At 44.1% G+C, this 20,758-nt stretch overlaps 1 protein-coding gene across 1 annotated transcript in view; it reads right to left on the bottom strand.

Annotated features, from left to right (window-relative positions):
* TENM2 (teneurin transmembrane protein 2) overlaps positions 1 to 20,758 on the bottom strand; it is a 1,157,329-nt gene that overhangs the window by 168,435 nt on the left and 968,136 nt on the right. The window contains 1 exon segment of the mRNA XM_060144169.1: positions 15,788 to 15,889. Coding sequence (XP_060000152.1) covers positions 15,788 to 15,889 — 102 coding nt within the window.

The raw sequence follows: 20,758 nt of genomic DNA, 5'->3' as shown, positions 1-20,758 counted from the left end.
GTGTGTTGACTGTAATTGACCCTAACTGTAAACTGACATGAAACAAAAACATCTCAACAGCTGACATATGATCAAGGGGCTATCCCCACCCCCATGTTCTATTTTAGAATAGTTGTACAAACAACCATTTCCAGTAGAATTCTTATCCTTATGAATCTACCAGAGAAGAAGGATGAGATCAAAAGAGAGAACATCAAAGCTACATGGTAAATTTAGATAAACTCTTTCTAAATGTAGGGAGCATGCCTTCTATTTCCAAGAGACTTGAGCAGAGAGATCTGTAGAGCTGCGACCCATGCTGATTGTCTGAGAGAGGGTAGACAAAAGAGTTTTGAACCAGGGTGCCCAAGATTCAGATTAGAGACCGTGCAAATGCCAACAAGTATGAGAAACGATGGGCTTTCTCAAAGTACTGAGAGGGCTTCCAGGACAAAGTAAATTGGTTCCATGTCAGTGCCCCATAACACTCATGCTAAGCTTTAGGTCAGGGAGGGCAAATGAGTGCACGAGCTACTGTTCTCCCTTCCTGCACCTCTGCAGGGGCAGATCATGGCATCTTGTCCTCCTGAGCCTAGGAAGAGCCTAAAAACCTTCAATGTAGCGCCCCGGCTGGGACTTGGGAGCAGGTGGAGGTGGCAAGAGAAAACTCACTTGCCGTTTCTGATCTAGGTAACACTTGTGGGATATCTCCTGGTGGGAAGAGTAGAATCAGCATCATTTCTTACCGCACTTCTTCCCTTGCACACTCAAACAGGAAAACAGTAAGAAGCGTGGCTACCCATGCCTAGTGATAAGAGCTGCAAGGGCTGTTTCTGACATGAGGGTTATATATATATTGAACTTGTCCTGGATGGCAGAGAAAGTTACATCAAATCACCACCAACGGGCTCCCATTGCACTTTCCTTCCACCCAAAAGGTGGAAGAGGGTAGAACGTAAGGAGGAAACAATTATTGTCTTTATTAATTGATAAAATACAGTTAGGATTATTTACTTTATTCATACTGTAACTGTTTTTCTTCTGCAGAGACTCCAAGTGGTGAAAAAAAATTGGATTGTCTAGAAGGTAAGAATGGATTTTATTTAAAACCAGGTGCCTGGGAAGTCAAATTTAAAATATGACCTACTTAAATTACTCAGGGAAAAAAAAAGGTAGAGAATAGTCAGGTCAGGGAGTTCTGCACATTCTAAATGCAGCCTTCCTTCAATATGTTTGCTGTATGCTCACCAGGAGGGTGGTAGAAAATGAAAAACACTGTGATGTTCTCCAGAAAGCAGGGCGCTTGACAGGTTCTGCTGATGTCACATAACAAAAGCAGAAGGCAGGTTAAAGAAGAACGACGCTCTCTCGTAACCCATTTATCATGGGACAGAGGGCAAGTGTCAGATGAGCGCCTTCCAGTGGTCACTGGGCTGACCTGCACGGAGAACTCCTTCCCTCAGGGTAACTGACTCATTCTGAGACACAACTCAACCCAGAGCATCACAGTATGTAAGGCTCAGCTTCGTTCTCATGTGAGAGGCTGTGTGAGGTGGGGACCTCCTGCATTAATAACTTTTCTTATAGTTTTACTATCACTAAATCTACAAGATTTTTTTTTTTATGACAGGTTATAGGACAAACAATTCTGACTGCACCTGCCTGGAAGTGATATGGAACACAGGTGGAAAGAATAAGGGTTTCGATGCCAGAATGACCTGGGTTCAAATCCTGACCCATCACTTACCAGCCTTGGGATTTTGACAAGATCACTGTACTTCTCTGAGACCCACTTTCCCCATCAAAAAAATTCTCTCTCAGAGTTGATGGGAACATTAAGTGTGCTAAAATGCCTGAGGACTCAAAACAGTAGCTGACACCTGGTTTGTAATTAACGGATGTTCCCTTATGAAATTCCAAACTGAATCTCCAGACTGACTTCAAGGGTTAATAAAATTAAAAATGCAGTAGGTCTCAAAGGCACTCACACACCACCACCACCAGAAAAGCATCAAATAATACTAACAGAAAGACATCATCTTTTTCTTCCCCTAGTCTTCTCCGGTTGTGGGAGGAAGATGGTTCTGGAATCACATGTGGAAAGTTTGATGTCCTCGTCTCTCTCCCCTGTTCCTAAGGCTTTCCAGGAGCACAGCATTGTACATTCAACTTCCTATTTAAACTTAATTAAAATGTTTACACAAAGTCACTATTCCTGTTTTACTAAAACTAGTAAATGGAAGCTCTAAGACTTGCGCAGAAGAAAAATAGACCACTGCCACTAAAGACTGACAAGTTAACAGGCTGATGACAAAAAGAAATGACACCATTTAGATTCACCTAAATGGTGCAAAGCTCATTTTAATGATCAAGCTGGAGCTTTTTTTTTTTCTCCCCCCAAAGTTCTCTGTAAGGGATGAAATGAATTATCAGTGTTATTTACTCAGTGGGAAGTAATAGGACAAGCCACCCGTGTCTGCTGCTTTAAGTTAAAGGGGTCCCACCTACGTGGAGCTTACAGTACAGACACTACCTGGAGAGAAGGTAGAGGGGGTTGAGGAGGCCCAGCCAGCCAGCCAGACAGACAGAGGGAAAAACGCCTGCAACTTGACAAGTCATTTGTGGGCTGGGCTAGATATGCGGAGGGACTTTCGAACAATGTGTCTTTTTTAAAAATACGGTTGCCATATGATTCTGCAATCCCACTCCTGGGCATATATCCAGACACAACTATAATTCGAAAAGATACACGCACCCCAATGTTCATAGCAGCAACTATTTACAATAGCCAAGACATGGAAACCACCTAAATGACCATCAACTGATGAACGGATGAAGAAGATGTGGTACATATATACAATGGAATACTACTCAGCCATAGAAAGAAGGCGATAATGCCATTTGCAGCAACATGGACGGACCTAGAGATTATCATACTAAGCGAAGTCAGACAGAGAAAGACAAATACCATATGATATCTCCTATATGTGGAATATCAAACATGACACAAATGAACTTATTTACAAATCAGAAACAGACTCACAGACACAGAGAACAGACTTGTGGTTGCCAAGGGGGAGGGGAGTGGAGGTGGGACGAACTGGGAGTTTGGGATTAGCAGATGCAAACTATTATATATAGAATGGATAAACAACAAGGTCCTACTGTATAGTACAGGGAACTATATTCAGTATCCTCTGATAAACCATAATGGAAAAGAGTATGAAAAAGAATATATACATGTATAACTGAATCACTTTGCTGTACAGCAGAAATTAACACAACATCGTAACCCAACTATACTTCAATAAAATTAAAAAACAAAAAACAAATAATGTGTCTTTTACAAATGCTTTGAAATCTGATTGAAAACCCTTCTGGAAAAGAGACTTGAGAATACTTGAACCTAGTACTCTGGGTAAAGTGTCAAAATCGTACTAACAATTGGTTGCCTCACATCCCAGTTAGTCAATGAACACTTATGAAGAAGCTAATATGTGCTAGTAGCTGGGTTAGGTGGTGGGGAAAAGGGACAGAGAAACAAAGATGCCTTGAGTCTCCTGAAGCAATTGAGGATATAATATTTGGATCACGGAGGTGAGGCAAACCAAGTTCAGTGTCCTCAAAACCAAAACTGGTGTCCCATTGTCTTTCGAGACTGTGGACGTAGCTTGGTGCTAAGCCGAAGTCAGGAAAGGCAAGTTTTGCTTCTTGCTGCATCCTTGCCATTGACAATCTATGGGGTTGGCCTGAAAGTTCGTTTGGGTTTTTCCGTAACATCTTACGGTGCGGCATTAGACACCGTATTTGGCAGACAATAAAGTTTGACCTCTACTGCGCGCTACACTCAGAAATAAATCCGATACAGATTAAAAATCCAAATAGAAAAATAAACTACAACAGTATTAGAAAAAATATTGAAGACTAATTTTATTTTCTTGAGCGTGGGATGTATAAAAAAGACATCAATTCCAGAAACCAAGAAGATCAGATTTGATTACTTAAAATTTAAATCTTCTACATGATAAAGAAACACCCTAAACAAAACTGAGGGATGAGCAACACTGGGAAAAAATATTTTCTAACATATTTCACAGAATAATGTTTGATATATGAAATACACGAAGAGCTCTTACAAATCAATAAAAACAGACAAACGAAAACCTGGGCAAAGGACATATAAATATAATTTTACACTGCCAATAAGAGCATGCAAAGATTCTCAGCTTCATTAGCCATTAAATAAGTATAGATAAAAAAATGAGAAATAATCCTTGACTTAGATTTAAAAAGATCTATAGGCTTTTATATATAGAATGGATAAACAAGGTCCTACTGTATAGCACAGAGAACTATACTCAATATCCTATGATAAACCGTAATGGAAAAGAATATAAATAAAGAATGTATATATATGTACAACTGAATCACTTTGCTGTACAACGGCAATTAACACAACACTGTAAATCAACTGTACTTCAATTAAAAAATTAAACAAAAAAAACAACAAAACAAATCTAAAAGACTGATAACCCTCAACACTGCCATGGCTGAGGGGAAACGGGCTCCGTCACGGTGGGTAGGGGCAGAAATCCAAACTAGTTTCTAGGGGGATCACTTGTCGCTATCTGAAGACCTGTCTGGCATCCCATGCCCAACGGTGAAGCCTGTCGACGCTGGTGCCTCAGTTTTCCCTCCCTATTCAATGGTCAGGACAAGAAAGGGCTGTTTTTTGTAGGAAGAGTGAGGAGGTTGGAAAGCAGAACTAAGGAGCAATGACGAAAGTATAAATGCAAAGATCACCAGGCATTCTGTTCACGATGATTGCCTCTGACCAGAACAGCTACCCCCCACCTTCCTGCCTGGACCACTCAGACACTCTCGTTGGTCTCGGGGGAGGGGGGCAAGATCCAGCAGGCCCCCCGTGAAGAGAGGAAAGCGAAGGAAGCTTCTGACAGACGGGGGCACAGTCTCTGGCTCAGAGGGCCAAAGTTCAGGTGCACCCACTTCCTCATTCCCGTTCTGTCAGATGGCATATTAATAAGCCAGGAAGTGATTCAGGGAAGAATTTCCACAAGGACGAAAAACTCATCAGGTGCGTCAGATCTCTGACATTCAGGAGCCATGTGGGGAAAGAAGCACGGGCTGACTTAAGCACGAAAGTATGGATGCTTTAATTAATCCGGGGTGAATTTAATTGCTTTAGTTAAGTGGAAATCGGGTTAAAAATGATGCAGAGCATACTGGGGTGTGTTAAAAACATGACATATGAGTTGGATGAATCGATAAATTAAAAGTGCACAGATGTTTTAATTAAACCCAGGGAAGTTAACGAAGATCACAAGAGACTTTTAAGCCTATGATTAATTCAACTCATTTAAAATACCTGTAGAGATATGGGGATGCCTCCATTTTGAGAGTTATAAAAGTTCTCAATCGATAAGTGCTTAAGCTGTTCTTAAAAAAGTTTAAGTGTGTGTGTGTGTGTGTGACTGAACAGCATTAATTATATAATGAATATTTGAAATTTTCAGGGTACACAGTAAGCTTTTTGCAGCTCAAGTCCAGATTGAAGTAGCTTTTCATTCTTATTATGCTTTAAGCATTGAAACCAGCTTGCAAATTATTGGTGTCTCGTTATCCACAAGAGTAGGAGCTTCCCCAAGACACGAAGGTCTGTTTATTCACTGCCGTCTCCCCAGCAGGTAGAACAATACCAGGCAGTGTAGGCTTATGAGTTAGCCCGAATTTCCCTTCGTTTTTACCAGCTGTGTAACTATGGACACTATTTTTCACCTCAATTTCCTTATCTTTAAAATGGGACAAAAATTCCGGATGAAAAACCCATGGTGTTTTTAAGAGGATGAAATGAAGTACTGTCTGTGAAGTGCATGTACAATGCCTGGCACATAATAAGAAATCTATAGATTTGATTTTATTATTATTATTTTTATTAGGAGAAAATTGTTCCAAATCATCACATCATAAAGAGACAAGAGGGGGGAAACACTCTCTTTCCCAGCACCCATCCCAGCTGACCTCTCTAAAGACTGTTTTTTTTTCCCAATACGGAAGTTTTTTTCTAAAACCGGAGTACTTCCCCACCTCTGTACGCATCACACCTACATCAAGTTTCTCCGGGGTTAGGCACTCTGCTTTGTAAGACTGTTCCGCAACTCATCTAGTAGTCTAAAAGGGAAACAAGAAGCTTTTAGTCTTAGAAGCGATTTGACTTGGGGGAGGGCTGACTGAGGTAGGTCCTGCCAAGTGATTTATGTTTGGTGATGCAACAAGCCTGGGAAACAGTGGGAGTGGCCACGTTCTAGAGGCATGGACTCACATGAGGGCACCACATAAAGGGCACTGCAGCTTCCAAACTGGGGAGGCAGGCATCCTCCACACCTGCTTGGCAAGCTGGGGGGAAGGAAGATAAAAGTGGTAATGCTGCTGCCGTTCAGATCTCTCTGGGCCACATGAGCAGAGTCCAAGGGCAACGTCATCCAGACTCAGACTTGGATGCGCGCGTAAGTCATTTGGGGATGCCGTGAGAGTGAGATTCTGGTCCAGAGGGTCTGGCGTGGGGCCTGAGGGTTTGGATATCTAACAAGCTCTCCGGGCTGATGCTAGCACCCCAGACCTACTGAATCAGAAACTTTGGGGGGCGGGTGGGGAGAAGCCAGCAAGCTGTGAGTTAACAGGGGATTCTGATACATAGGGTTCTAAAGCCATACCTGGGCTAGTACCTTAACTTCTCTAGGCCTCAGTTTCCTTAGCTGTGAAATGGGGATGATAATGATGCAGGATGTGAGGATGACACAAGATCACTCTGGTTAAACCCTTTGCACAGTGCCTGGCATGCACTTCGTGCTGAATATGTGCAGAGGTTCTTCGACTGTTTTATCAAAGGTGGCTTCGCCAAGTGTGGAGACACTTTCTGCAAAGCACGAACCAAGGGCGTGGCTTCAAACCCCACCTCCTGGGTTCTTGCTGCCAAGGAATTCCTGCACGTTTTCTCAGGTCAAGGGTGGGACGAAGGGGAGGTGGGATTCAGCCTCGAACTGCAATGGGTGGTGGAATGGCTCCTGTGGGCAGCAGCCATGGCCCCTGGCCTGTCTGCATTACAGGAGATTGCGGGGAGCAGCTGGGGTGGCAGAGGAAGACAGGTGTGAAAGATGGAGGGTCTGAAGGAACATCCTAGGTGGTTCCAGGAAGGACAGGTGGGATCTGATCATCTTTCACTGAGAGAGGTGAAGCCAGCTGTGAAAGGGGAAAGTGGCTTCTTTGCAAAGGATGCTCTGAGGAAAGCATTTCTCGGGTGGTGGGGATGAAGGGGCTTGTCATCTCTCTCCTGAGCGCAGACGTCCACTAAGGGGAGGAACTGATGGGGAGACGGGAAAGCGGTGGGGTGCGGGGCGGGCAGTGGAGCCAGCCAGGAGAGTCAGGTGGCTGCGCTGTCTGTGAGGGCTTTGAGAGTGAGTGGTCACTGCCCCCCTTTTAGGGGATCTTCCTGCCAAGTTAGGAAAACCAAGTTAGGGCCATAAGCCTCAGAGTCAGACAGACACGGCCTCAAAATCTAGCCTGCAGTGTGACCTTCAGCAAGTAGCCTATTTTCTCTAAGTCTCTGTTTCTCCTGTAAAATAGGGATAATAACAATGATTTCAAAGGCTTGTGAAGATTAATGCTGGCTAATGTTTATGGAGCATTTAATACATGCCGAGCATGCTTCTACACGCTTCACACGCATTTACTTTTTAGTCCTCACGGCAATCCATCAGGTGGTACTGCTACTGCCCCCATTTTATGGATGAGACAACGAAGGCCCAGAGAGGTTAAGTAATTTTCTAAAACGGGAACAGTTAACTAGAGGAGCATGGATTCAAACCTAGCCAATTCACACTCTGCAGCTTCCATTCTTCATAGCTTTGTCCTTCTGAGAGGATGCAGGTAAAGTGCAGAACAAATGGTATTCCTTTTCTGTAAACTGTGGCTCCTTCCTCCCTTTTTTCATTCCTCCATTTCCCCTCCCTCACTTGCTCTCTCCCTTCCTTCATTGAAATCTGTGTCTCGGTGTTGGCTGATTTATCCCTGTGTGATTAATCCAACCAATTTGAATCTTGTTTTCTAGCATTCACTTTGTCTTGTACATTTCCCAGCAATGTTGTCATCTGTATGATCTTTGACCCCTAAATTCAAGCCCCTAGACATTTAGAGAGCACTTACTATCTCCTGGGTGCCAAACTAGGTGCAGGGAGATACAAAGAAAACAGCTGGAAGCTTGTGATCCAGTGGGAGAAACCGATGTCACCCCCCAGCTAGAACATGGCACGGGATGAAGGGCCACTGCCAAGGTGTCGCCAAGTCCTGTGTGACTTCAGGGTTCTCTCTGTGGGTGCATCAGGGAGGTGGTGACCTGGGAGTTTGGTCCTCAAGGATCAGCAGCAGATAGGAAAGTTTGGGAAGGATGAGAACATTCCAGCCAAGAAAGTGGCATGAGTAGAGAGGAAGAAGCAGGGCCGTGGTGTATATGAGGGACAAGTAGCTGGAGTCTATGGTGTATGGGACTTAGTGGGAGATGGTGCCAAAGGAGCTCAGATCATGGAAGACCCTGAACCTCATTCTAAGAAATATGTTATTTATTCTCAGCCTATGGCCCCTGACCACCAGCATCAGGGCCCTACTGGAGGATCATTAAAAATGTGCACGTGCCTGAGCTACACACCAGTCCTACTGCTTCAGAACCGGCTGGCATGGGGGAAGAGCCTGGGAGTACGCATTTTTAACAATCTCCCCAGATAAATGTCTTTAAACCAAAGATTGACAACCACTGTGGGAGGCAACTGGGAGCCACTGAAGGTGTTTGGGGAGAGCAGTGTCATGCTCCTAAGAGCGCTGGGAGAACGCCACAGGTGGTGAGTAGGAGAAATGCCATCAGGGAGAGCTGGTGGCCAAGTGAACAGGGCAGTGGCTGTGAGGACAGGAGAACAAGGGGTTGAAGGTCGATGAAATAGGAGTTGGCAAATGATAAGATGAGGGAGGTGATAGGATGTCCCAGCTTGGGGCTGGGAGGACAGTGGCTCAGAGCAACAGGCCCCGATGTCAGACAGACTTTGTTTCAAATGCCTGCTTTGCCACTCTCTACCTAGTAAACCCTAGTTTCCTCTCCTTAAGGTTTCTGGGGTTCAAACCCTAATCCTAGTGTGCAACTGCCACACAAACTTGCAAAGCACGTCCTCCTTACGCCTCACATCTTCTGAGGTGAATCCATCTCATGGCTGGCCTAGCGTTAAGAGGGCAGGCCAAATTGCTTGGTTTGAATCCTAGTAATACCGCTTATGAGCTGAGTGATTTTGAGCATGTTACTTAACCTCTCTGTGTTTCATTTTCCTCCTCTGTAACAGGGGATCACAGTCATCTATAAAATAGGACAAGTAATGATTCAATGAGATAATTATGCAGTTGCTCAGTGCAGTGGTTGGCTCATAGTAAAATCTCAACACATGTCAGCAACGATGACGACGACGATGATGATTTGACTGTTGTGCTAGCACTTGGCCGAGAAGGACTGAGTAGTGGGTACGTTTGCCAGGTAATGGGAGAAAACTGGCAAGATCCCCATTCTGTCTTTTCAAGGCTCCACACAAACTGGGTAGGAGCGGAGACCAACCCCCAGAAAGAAGACTTCATGTTCCCGTGGTCGTGGCATTTCTGGGCCTCCCCTGACAGCTGATCTGCAGCGGGCGCTGTCGTTTCTAATCGCTATTAAACACGCATTACCGAACAAGGAAGGCTCTGGTGTGTTAAGTTTCTACTGCAGGTTGGGGCCTTAAGCTCAGCACCAAATATGCCATCTGAGAAGCCAGTGTCAAAACAAGATCATCAGAAGCCTTGGATGTCTTCCGAAAGGCAAAACTGCTTTACACGCGACCCAAGGAAGCATCTTAAGTCATTGAGAGACCTTTCAATAAAAGTCAATGAAAGAAAAAGGAATCAGAGTTAAAAAGCATCTAGCCCACAACAAATAGCATAGAAGTATAGTAATGAGAAAGTCATGCAAGGGGATTAGTAATAACAGAAAAAAACATAAACTAAACAATAACTGAATCATAAGCACGGTTCTAGCTGGACAAGAGAGGCACCTGACGGAAAATGGTACGAGTTATTGGGAAAGAAATGCCATCTTTCCTCAAGCTCTGAATCTGAACAGATTGTTTATGGCATTAAGCAATTAATGAAATTCTACGCTAGAAGACACTATTCAGTGTAGCTCCTTTACTAGACTCTCCCCCATGGAATTTTCTTCACATTCCCCGATACTAATTGACTATTTTCATAGATCCACACTTCGTTGCTTCAAGAACTTCCTTATCGTCTCCTTAATAACATCTACAATAGCATTCAGAGCCCACAACCCGGCATTTTGGACTTAGGCTTCCATTTCCCACTTACTTATCACGTGCATCCGTCAGACCGGAAGCTCGCAGAAGGCAGGCCCTGGCATTCTTGCCCATCATTGTATTTCTGGTGCTTAGTGCAGGCATATGATAAGCGTTTGCTGGACGCACGAATAAGTTTGGTCCCCTTGACTGATTTGGAACAAGGTGTTAGAACCCTCATACATTCTTCTGGGGTGAGGGTCAGTTCCACTTTGACATCTGAGCCCCTCGGAGCCCCCGGTTTGGTGGGGGCTGAGGAATGAATGCCCTGCAAATTCATGCCGACTGCTTCCTCCGTTCACTGTGGGGATGTCGTCAGATGCCTGATGCAGACTGTCAGGTTTATCAGGAGACAAGGAGCTGTTGTCTGCACCGCACATCTGAGGGCACGGGAGGTGCAGCATGAGGTCAGGAGAGTAAATCCGCGTTTCTGTCACTCGGACATACACCCGGCCGCTCGGATGTGATGGGAATGTGGCGAATTCTCCCTCTGGCAGGAGGGCCTGAGTATGCCGGCTGCCTGCAGTAGCAGAAACTGGCAGACCTGAGGCATCCTGGGCACAGCTGGCAGTGCAGGAACAAAGGGGAATGCGAGTTTGTGATGCGGGTGGACCTGGGCTCGGGACCTCCTAAGGGCTTTTATCAAGAAAGAAGGGACATGATTGTGGGCCACGGCCGGGAGATGGCATGCACTGTTCAGGGTAGCAGGGGCCTCGGGACCAGCTCTCTCCTCTCTGCACTTGCTAGCTCGATTACCTCACCCTGGCTGCTCCAGGTCACTCCCTGCTAACACCTATGAGCTTCCTGGGCTCAAAAGTTGTTTGTGAGTAGCGATGTGTCATAGTCACTGACAGACTGTGCTGGACCAACAGGATACGGCCACCCAAGCATCTCTGCCTTATGCGTGAGGGGTGAGGGGAAGGTACACACATGCTCACACCCGCAACCACACATACCCTCACACACACAACCCCATTTGAATCTTTTTCTTGTTAAAGATCAGAAATGCATCTTTGATAGGATTCACTGAGGAGGGCATAGCATCTTGTGAAAAATGCATAACCTCCATCTAATCACGAGTAAACATCAGACAAACCCGCATCCAGGGACAAGCTAAAAAATACCTGACCAGTACTCTTCAAGACGGTCAAGGTCATGAAAGACAAGAAAAGAGAGAGGAGCCCTCGCAGATTGGAGGGGACTAAGGAGACATGACAACTAAACACAATGTGGGATCTGGACCAGAAAAAAAAAAAGGACAAAGTTGGAAACAAGTCTGTGAATTAGTCAATAGCATCGATCAATGTTAATTTCCTGGTTTCACTAACTGAACTTTGATAATTTAAAATGTTGACATTAGGGGAAGCTGAGTGAACTCTGGGAACTCTATGTGCATTTTTGCAACTCAACTGCAAGACAAAAATGCTTTTAATATAAAAAGCTTAAAATATTGGGGGGGGTGGTGGTTAAAATAGGATTTATCTCACCTTGTTGATATGAGAACAGATAAGGTAGTATGTATTATGTACTTACACAATGCCTGGTACATCTTTAATACGTAATAACTATTAGTTGTTATTAAAACTATCCGAAAAGGAGGCTTAAGCGACCACAAGTAAACGAGGAGCTAAGCATTAGGTTTACCCATCTGAAGCTGGTAGAGTTCAATCTGTGTGCCTGTTTTTACTGGGTGCTCGCTATATCACACAGGTGTAGGTAGTGAATTTTGTTATTTTCAGGAGCCCATACTTAGGAGATGAGATGCTCAAGGCTTGAATTTATCTAGGAGCCAGGCTGCTTCGCATGTGCTGTATATACAGTGGGACCCAATGTGGGGATTCTTGATGTGAAATGAATGTGTGAGAAGCTGACTGGGATTGATTGCTCAGGGCAGTGCAAAGATTCCTTTCTGGAACGCAAATCAAAACTCCAGTGAGGTATCACCTCACACCAGTCGAACAGCCATCATTAAAAAGTCTACAGATAACAAATGCTGGAGAGGGTGTGGAGAAAAGGGAACCCTCCTACACTGTTGGTGGGAATGTAAATGGTGCAGCCACTACGGAGAACAGTATGGAGGTTCCTCAAAAAACTAAAAATAGAGTTGTCATATGAGCTAGCAATCCCTCTCCTGGGCATATATCTGGACAAAACTGTAATTCAAAAAGATACATGCACTCTATGTTCACAGCACACTCTTTACAATAGCTGAGACATGGAAAAAATCTAAATGTCCATCAACAGACGAATGGGTAAAGAAGATGTGGTGTATATATATACACACAATGGAATATGACTCCGCCACAAAAAAGAAGGAAATAAAGCGATTTGCAGCAACATGGATGGACCTAGAGATTAACATACCAAGCGAAGTAAGTCAGAAAGAGAAAGACAAATAAATACCACATGATATCACTTATATGAATCTAAAATATGACACAAATGGACATATCTACAAAACAGAAACAGACTCACAGACAGAGATCAGACTTGTGGTTGCCAAGGCAGAGGGGGAGGTGGGGAAGGGATGGATTGGGAGTTTGGGATTAGCAGATGCAAACTAGTATATATAGGATGGATAAACAACAAGGTCCTACTGTATAGCACAGGGAACTATATTCAGTATCCTCTGATATACCATAATGGCAAAGAATATGAAAAAATATATAAAACTGAATCACTTTGCTGTACACCAGAAACCAACACAACATTGTAAATCAATTATACTTCAATAAAATTTAAAAAAAGGGAAATATTCCTTTCTCAGTAGATTTAAAGGCGGCACTAACATTTCCTATTTATTGCAATGGATTCCAATTTTCTCTTTTTTAACTTTTCATTTTGACCTGAGTCCTTTTAAAATAAATTCATCTGTGTAAACCTAATGGGCAGACTCAAAGAAATATGTGAAGGAAATAAAAATTCTGATGGCCCACGAATTTGGCAACAAACATAAAGGTGGTACATGAAAGAGCAAAGTGTGTGAAACAAGGGTTTAGAGTGTTTCCAAACACCATCATTATTAATGAAGTAGCTTAAATTTCAAAAATACTAAGGAAGCAACATCTTTAGGGCAAAGCGGTAGAAGCTTACTCCTGACATTCTTAAGCCAACTTTGCCAAGAATAGATGGGGAAACAAGGAGAAAGCAATTTTAATCTCTAAACGCTTCAATTTTGTCCACTGTAGGCATCAACAGCTGAATTAAAATATACAGGTTCAGAGGCCGATTTCAGGAACAGCTTCTGAGTGTGCAGGAGGAACTACTCTTAACAGCCACTCGATATTTGTTTCGTGAGGATCAATTATATACCATGGCTAATGCACGCTCAGAGCGCGCGCCTGGCCACAGTACAGGTGGTAAATGCAAAACGCACACCGAGAGGCCTTTTAAGCAGCTAAATGCACACCCCATTACAGATCCATAATGCAGAGTGGACGCTCATCTGCAAATGGATCGAGAGTGAAGAGTTCTTAAATGGCCGGGGTACTTAGGGCTGAAAGGCTGATCCCTGGATGTGCAGTCAGAGCACACACGTTTTTGGGGATTAATAATACATTGATGTGTGTCAGTGTTAATATACATTTACAGCTCACAGGCCCTGCAGCTGAGGGTTCAGCCCATTTGCAGCCACAGATAAAAGGACTATTCTGTCCTTCCTCTCATTAAGGCCTTCACTCCTAGGAAATTAGATTACGCGAGGAAAGCCATTCGAATGCTACTGAGGTTTTCCCTCCTTTAAAGCCTTCGTTCTGAAAAGTACATGGCAACCGTGCGGCAGGGTGTCATCCACCTGCCTCATCAGAGCCCTTCAGAACCGGAGCAAAGGGCTGGCTGCGAGGAACACCAGGCTCCAGTGTCTGCTTGGGCATGTGTCCACGTGCCCCGGGGCAGAGCGTGCCAAGGTGCAAGGCAGCCAAGAGAACGGTCCAGTGGCTTCGTGCTCTCTTCTCCTTTTGCGTCTGACAGGTTTTACCAAATCTTTAGGAATGTATCCATAGGTGGTATCATCTAGGAATGAGTCTCACACACGCGCGACCAAATCCAGAACTTCAGGCACTGAAAAGAGTCCTAGTCACTGATCAGTCAGCATTCAGAAGGATGGGCATCGCAAATCTTTGAAATACTGTGAGTATCTGAAATACGATTTCCCCAAGCCATTGTGATTTAGCTTTTCCAGAGCGGCTTGACTAATGACTGCCTCTCTCTCAGAACGTCAAGGTAGGATGCTCTTTTAATGAGGAGCACATTAAAGGATGAAAATATTATATGAATGTATAAGTAAATATACTATGACCTATGTAAATAAAAGATGGTAAGACTAAACCCTCCGAGGGCTCACAGTGTGCTCTGCTAAGAGCTTGGGGTGTGTTCTTGCATTCCATCCTCACGACGAATTTAGGAAGGAATTCCCCACTTTCCCAGCGGAGGAAACGGAGATTCAGAAATGTCAGATCACTTGTTCAGGATCACAGAGATCCTGAATGGCTGAGCTTGGGATTGGAACCCAGGAATGCCTGACTCCTGAGCAAGGGCCTGGAACCTCTCCATCACTGTTTTTCAGACTCACTGGCGGGGGGGGGGAATCAGCGTAGTCAGTGATTTCATTTATAAAAAGTGAAACGGTACAGAATAGAAAAGAAACATGAAGTGTTGTTTGTGAACGTCTCATTTTAATTTTACGGTTGTATTTATCTAGAATGTATACTTGTGTGTGTGTGTGTGTGTGCACATACCATGTCTAAAAAGTGTGAGAAACTGCTCTCCGCTGCACTCGATCGCACTGCTTGAAGGTCAGCCTCAAGGTCTCTTGCTAGCTAGGTAGGCAGTCCTAAGTCCTCTGTTCTTGTGAGAGTCATTTTCTTTCTTATAATACTTTCCCCCCAAGAATCCCAGGGCCCCCATCATCCTGTGCAAGGCCGTGTAGATAAATTAATAATACAATTTAAAACCAATTCAGCCAAGATAAATAGCACTCCCCAGATTAAGAGCATAGCTGGCCAGAATGAATGAAATTTACTAACCCTGAGATGCTTAATCTTCCATTTCATGGACGTTAATGATTATAAGAGAGGAGCGATGGTAATTCACTTCTGCTTTTACAGGAAATCTAACCATCTCATTTTTAGCAAGTCTTTCTTCTCAGCACACCTCAATGGCAAGGATACCTGCCCTGCTCTTACAGGTATATTGGCCAGTTGTCACACATCGAAGTCTACGCTTTGCCAAAGCATTAGGACGTGTAGCATGCACGGGTTTACTAGATATCCCAGTGGAATTTGCTGGGGAGGCTACCTTGGTGCCCCTTCTCCCACCCCTTTTTGAGAAGCCTATTTTCTATTTTCCAGTCATAGCAGGGAAGTGGTGGTAAATACCTTTAGCACAGTCTACTCCTAGAAATCCTGGAAAGCAGTGACACAGCCCGGACACACATTCGCCATTCCCATGGCAGTTACGTGGACAGTCCTGCACTGAATCTGAAAAAGAGAGAAATTGAACAATTACTTTTTTCTCTGCCTGCTGGTGAAGCAATTTAATAGTCAGCCATCCACTGTTTTTCAGGAGCAGTGGTAGTAACCTCAGGTGCCTACAGAGGACCGGTAGGGAGAAGTGAGTGAAGGAGGAGAACAGGGATGGGTGGGGACTAGGGCAACTTGAACAATGCATGGATGTAACCACTGCTCTCCGTGTGATTAGCCCAGGCAGGAATATGGGGCTAATACTGCTGCAATTTTTGCTTTTTCAAAAGAAACTACTTATCTGGATTTAAAAACTACAATTTTCCAAGACTGAATGCTGGCAAGTTTTTAAACACTGTAAGCCCCACCCTGCCCCAACATCATCCTGTCAATCTGAGATTTGGTCTGAGATGTGGGATATCAGCTTTTAGCCTTAGGGATAGAGAGTGATTCTCTAAATGACAGTGGTGGCTCCTGATCTCAGATTTACAGAGTAAAAAAATCCCCTGCGTTAAAGAAAGAGAAGTCTAAATACGTAAGACTGATCAATTTTGGCGTGATTTGGGGATTCATTAAGTAGTAGGTTTGGGGTGGTACAAAAGGTCTTTTATGCCTAGCTTTTTGCAGATCTTATTTTTCATGAAAATCGATGAGTTCACCCTTGTTCTAACCTGTGTAGCCATCTTATTTCGTGATTTACCTTGCTATGTGTACCCTCAAGTAATGCCTTCAAAGGGATAATTTTGGAACTTTTTCATGTTGATTTGGGTCTGCACAGAAGGAGTCATACTCTTTTAAAATTATGATTATTATTAACCTAATTTTGCCTTACATTCAAATAAACACATTTAGACTTTCAGGTTCTAAATTACTAAGATGATCAAAAGCCACTATGCCCCAAAGATGACATGACACAGTCCTTGGGGAGCTGGGGACATTGGCTTGGTGATATGCATGAAAAGACTAGGAAGTCTAATTGTCCCTAATGGAGTCACCTGTGAATGGTAAGGGAGGTTTTCCTTTAAACCGAATTTCCCATTTATTCCCACTCTGGACTGAAAAACCAAACCACTCCGTAGTGCTTTCTTTCTATAGTGCTTCGCTTCTCAGCTCTCTTCTGCCGGAATCCGGGTGTGGTTGGTTTCCGGCACTAGGAGAACTCAATCAGTGTATCTGCTTTTTCAAAATCAGTATCGAGCCAATTTATTTTCTTCTTCTCCTTTTTTTTTTTTTTTTCTGGCTGCATTGCATGGCTTGAGGATCTTAGTTCCCTGACCAGGGACTGAACCCGAGCCCTCAGCAGTGAAAGCACAGAGTCCTAACCACTGGACCGCCAGGGAATTCCCAAGCCAATGTCTTTAGTGTCTAACAATTATCACTGCAGGCTCAACTCCCTGAGGTTGGCAGAATAAAGGTGGGCTGAGAAGCATCTAAGTAGCTATTGATTTGTTTCATCTATTCATCCTCCGTTCCTTCTTTCATTCAAAAAGCATTAGGTTGAATCATATGAAGTAGCTGCTTTTGCAGGTCAAAAAGCAATTTCACATGATGTTAGGAGACAATTTGCCACGGGTGTCTCGTGTTCCTGAATGTCTTATGAGCAGAGGCACTGACTGCTTAGCTCTGGACTATCTTTTTTTAAAGGCTGTCTGTATAGTGAACAGCCTTGGGAGATAGAGACAGTGTCTGTCTCCAGAGCAAAGGGCAAGTTTAGTTACTGTCCAGTATAAATAAAGATAATGTCTCCCTCTGGAGAAAAGAATGAGCAGGCTCACCGCCCATTTGGAGACTCAAGGACAGTAAATTCAGAGTTTCTCTCCTGTCATGTAACCCACTGCCTGTGTGGGTAACACCCGGCTCTGTTTGTGCTGCCCTGCGGGGACTGGGGCTTGGAACTGGTACATATGTTGATACTGTGGATATTACATTGCTCTGAGGAATAAAGTCTTTTGTCTCTGACCCAGGAGCACCTCCTCTTCTGATAACATCTATGAGACTGTGGCCGGCTACTGTGTGAGCTGACAATTACGGTGAGATCTCAGACCTGTCACAGTCCTTGACATAGGGTTTACTTTTTTTTTATTTTGCGGTACGCGGGCCTCTCACTGTTGTGGCCCCTCCCGTTGCGGAGCACAGGCTCCGGACGCGCAGGCTCAGCGGCCACGGCTCACGGGCCCAGCCGCTCCGCGGCACGTGGGATCTTCCCAGACCGGGGCATGAACCCGTGTCCCCTGCATCGGCAGGAGGACTCTCAACCACTGCGCCACCAGGGAAGCCCGGGTTTACTTTATTAACTGAGCAACTGTTATATGCAAGGCACCCTACAAGACATTGGTGAATACAATGGTGACTAAGACAGACACAGTCCCTGCCCTCACAGAACTTCCACTGTCACAGAGAATACAGGCCAAAAAAAAAATTATCAAATCAAATAAAAATTGTGATATGTGCTTTGAAGAGAATAGGACACTGTGATGGGGAGTAAGAGGTGGAAGCTACTGAGAAAGGACAGTCAGGGAGGGCGTCTCTATTCTATGCAGGTGACATATAAGGGTGAGCTGGAACAGCCAGGTGAAGAGTATTCCAGGCAGGGGAATGCCCTGGCGGTCCAGTGGTTAGGACCCTGTGCTTCCACTGCAGTGGGCCGAGGTTTGATCCCTGGTCGGGGAACTAAGATCTGCAAGCCTCACAGCATGGCCACAAAAAAAAATAAAAAAAATAAAAAAGCAAGCAAGAAAGAGTATCCCAGGCAGAAGGAAGAGCTGATGCAAAGGCCCTGAGGTGGAAAACGGCAGAACTGAATCCCACGTGGCTGGAGGGTAGCTAAAAAGGAAGAGAGTGACCTAAGATGAGTCTGGAGAAACCCAGATCATCTAGGGCCCTGGAGACCATGTGGATGAGTTACATTTTATTCTGGGACCAATGGGAGCAAGCGAAAAATTTTCAACAGAAACATGACATTATCCAGCTTGCATGTTCAGAAGTCACTCGGACAGCAAACTAGAGTTAGGTTCTCACTGAGCATCTGGGTCTGGGGATGCTTTGGTGGAAATCTCCCTGTTCTCCAACCTAACATCCTCAAAGACAGAGCATCGAAGAGAGGAAGCTCTTTGCTACCACAGTCCCAGGGAAAAGGACTACGGTCTTTGCATAGGCTCTGTGCTGGGCTGGAAGGCCTCCTTGCCCTTTAGCTGAGGTATTTATCCTTAAGTCTCAGTTTAGAAAACATTTAGCTTCTAGGCATCTTCCTTCCCTACTGCCCTCAACCTGGGTTTTGTACCCTTTCCTCTATCTTCCCCTAATTCCTACAATTGTCTTTTTACCTATCTGTCTTCTCTCATCAAGCTCCATGAGGAAGAGACCAGAGCTGAACTGATCACCCAGGTATTCTCAATGCTTGGCACACAGTAGGTCCTTGGTAAGTAATAGTTGAAGTGTGTGTGTATGTATGTGTGTACGCGCACGCATCTCAGAGGGTGGGAGAATCCAAAATGAGCAAAAACTGCCGTGAAGAGTATTTTTCATTCAATTTCCCCAGGTCTTTTTTTAAAATTAATTTGTATTGGAGTATAGTTGCTTTACAATGTTGTGTTAGTTTCTGCTGTACAGCAAAGTGAATCAGCTATACGTATACATATATCCCCTCTATTTTGGATTTCCTTCCCATTTAGATCACCACAGAGCAATGAGTAGAGTTCCCTGTGCTATACAGTAGGTTCTCATTAGTTATCTATCTTATGTATAGTAGTGTATATATGTCAATCCCAATCTCCCAATTCATCCCACCTCCCCGCCACCCTGGTATCCATGTTTGTTCTCTACGTCTTTGTCTCTATTTCTGCTTTGCAAATAAGCTCAACTGCATCATTTTTGTAGATTTCAAATATAAGTGATATTATACGATGTTTGTTTATCTCTTTCTGACTTTACTTCACTCTGTATGACAGTCTCTAGGTCTATCCACGTCTCTGCAAATGGCACAATTTCATTCCTTTTTATCGCTGAGTAACATTCCATTGTATATCTGTACCACATCTTTATCCATTCATCTGTCGATGGACACTTAGGTTGCTTCCGTGTCCTGGCTACTGTAATCAGTGCTGCTATGAACATTGGGGTGCATGTGTCTTTTTGAATTATGGTTTCCTCAGGGTATATGCCCAGCAGTGGGATTGCTGGGCCATATGCTAGTTCTGTTTTTAGTTTTTTAAGGAACCTCCATACCGTTCTCCCTAGTGGCTGTATCAATTTACATTCTCACCATGCCACCCCCCGCCCAGGTCTTGTCTTTGAAGCATTTCTACAGTTTTTGAGGAAAGAAACAATTATGTAGTACTGCTGAAATAGAGAAGGAGCTCACCTCTCTCAGTCCCCTTTTTCTAACACCCAATTAAATATTACTCTTGAAATCTTATCAGCTTTCCTTTTTGTCAACCTGGTTGGACGTTTGTTGAGGAAACAAGGAGGCATGTGATGAGAGATAGCCCAGGAAATGGGATTTTTATACAAGTGGAGGCTGGCCTCCCCGAAATCTGCACCGTGCTTCAAGAATGCCACTCTGTTGTACCCTGAGATGAAACTCATTTCTGAAAGCAGGCTGCTTCTCTCCAAAACACAAAAGACATCCCTGAGTCAAAGGTATATTTAGTGTGATGGCCGGTCAACACCCATCTAACATCCTTCCTTCTGTTTCATATCACAGGGGCTTTTGGCGCTCCTGGCTGCTCTCGATGGAGTGTGTTCCGATAATAGATATGTGTGGGAGAATCTCTGAACCAAATAAAACACTGCACTTTTCCCTACATTTCAGGCCAATTACTATCATTGCTCTATCAAGATGTCTGCCCAACTATTAGGCCGATAACCTTTGACTTTCTCTCTGAGCTA

This window comes from Lagenorhynchus albirostris, chromosome 3, assembly GCF_949774975.1.
Source record: "Lagenorhynchus albirostris chromosome 3, mLagAlb1.1, whole genome shotgun sequence".
Taxonomy (NCBI): domain Eukaryota; kingdom Metazoa; phylum Chordata; class Mammalia; order Artiodactyla; family Delphinidae; genus Lagenorhynchus; species Lagenorhynchus albirostris.
The sequence above is the reverse complement of the archived record's forward strand: the minus strand, read 5'-3'. Positions and strand labels throughout refer to the sequence as shown.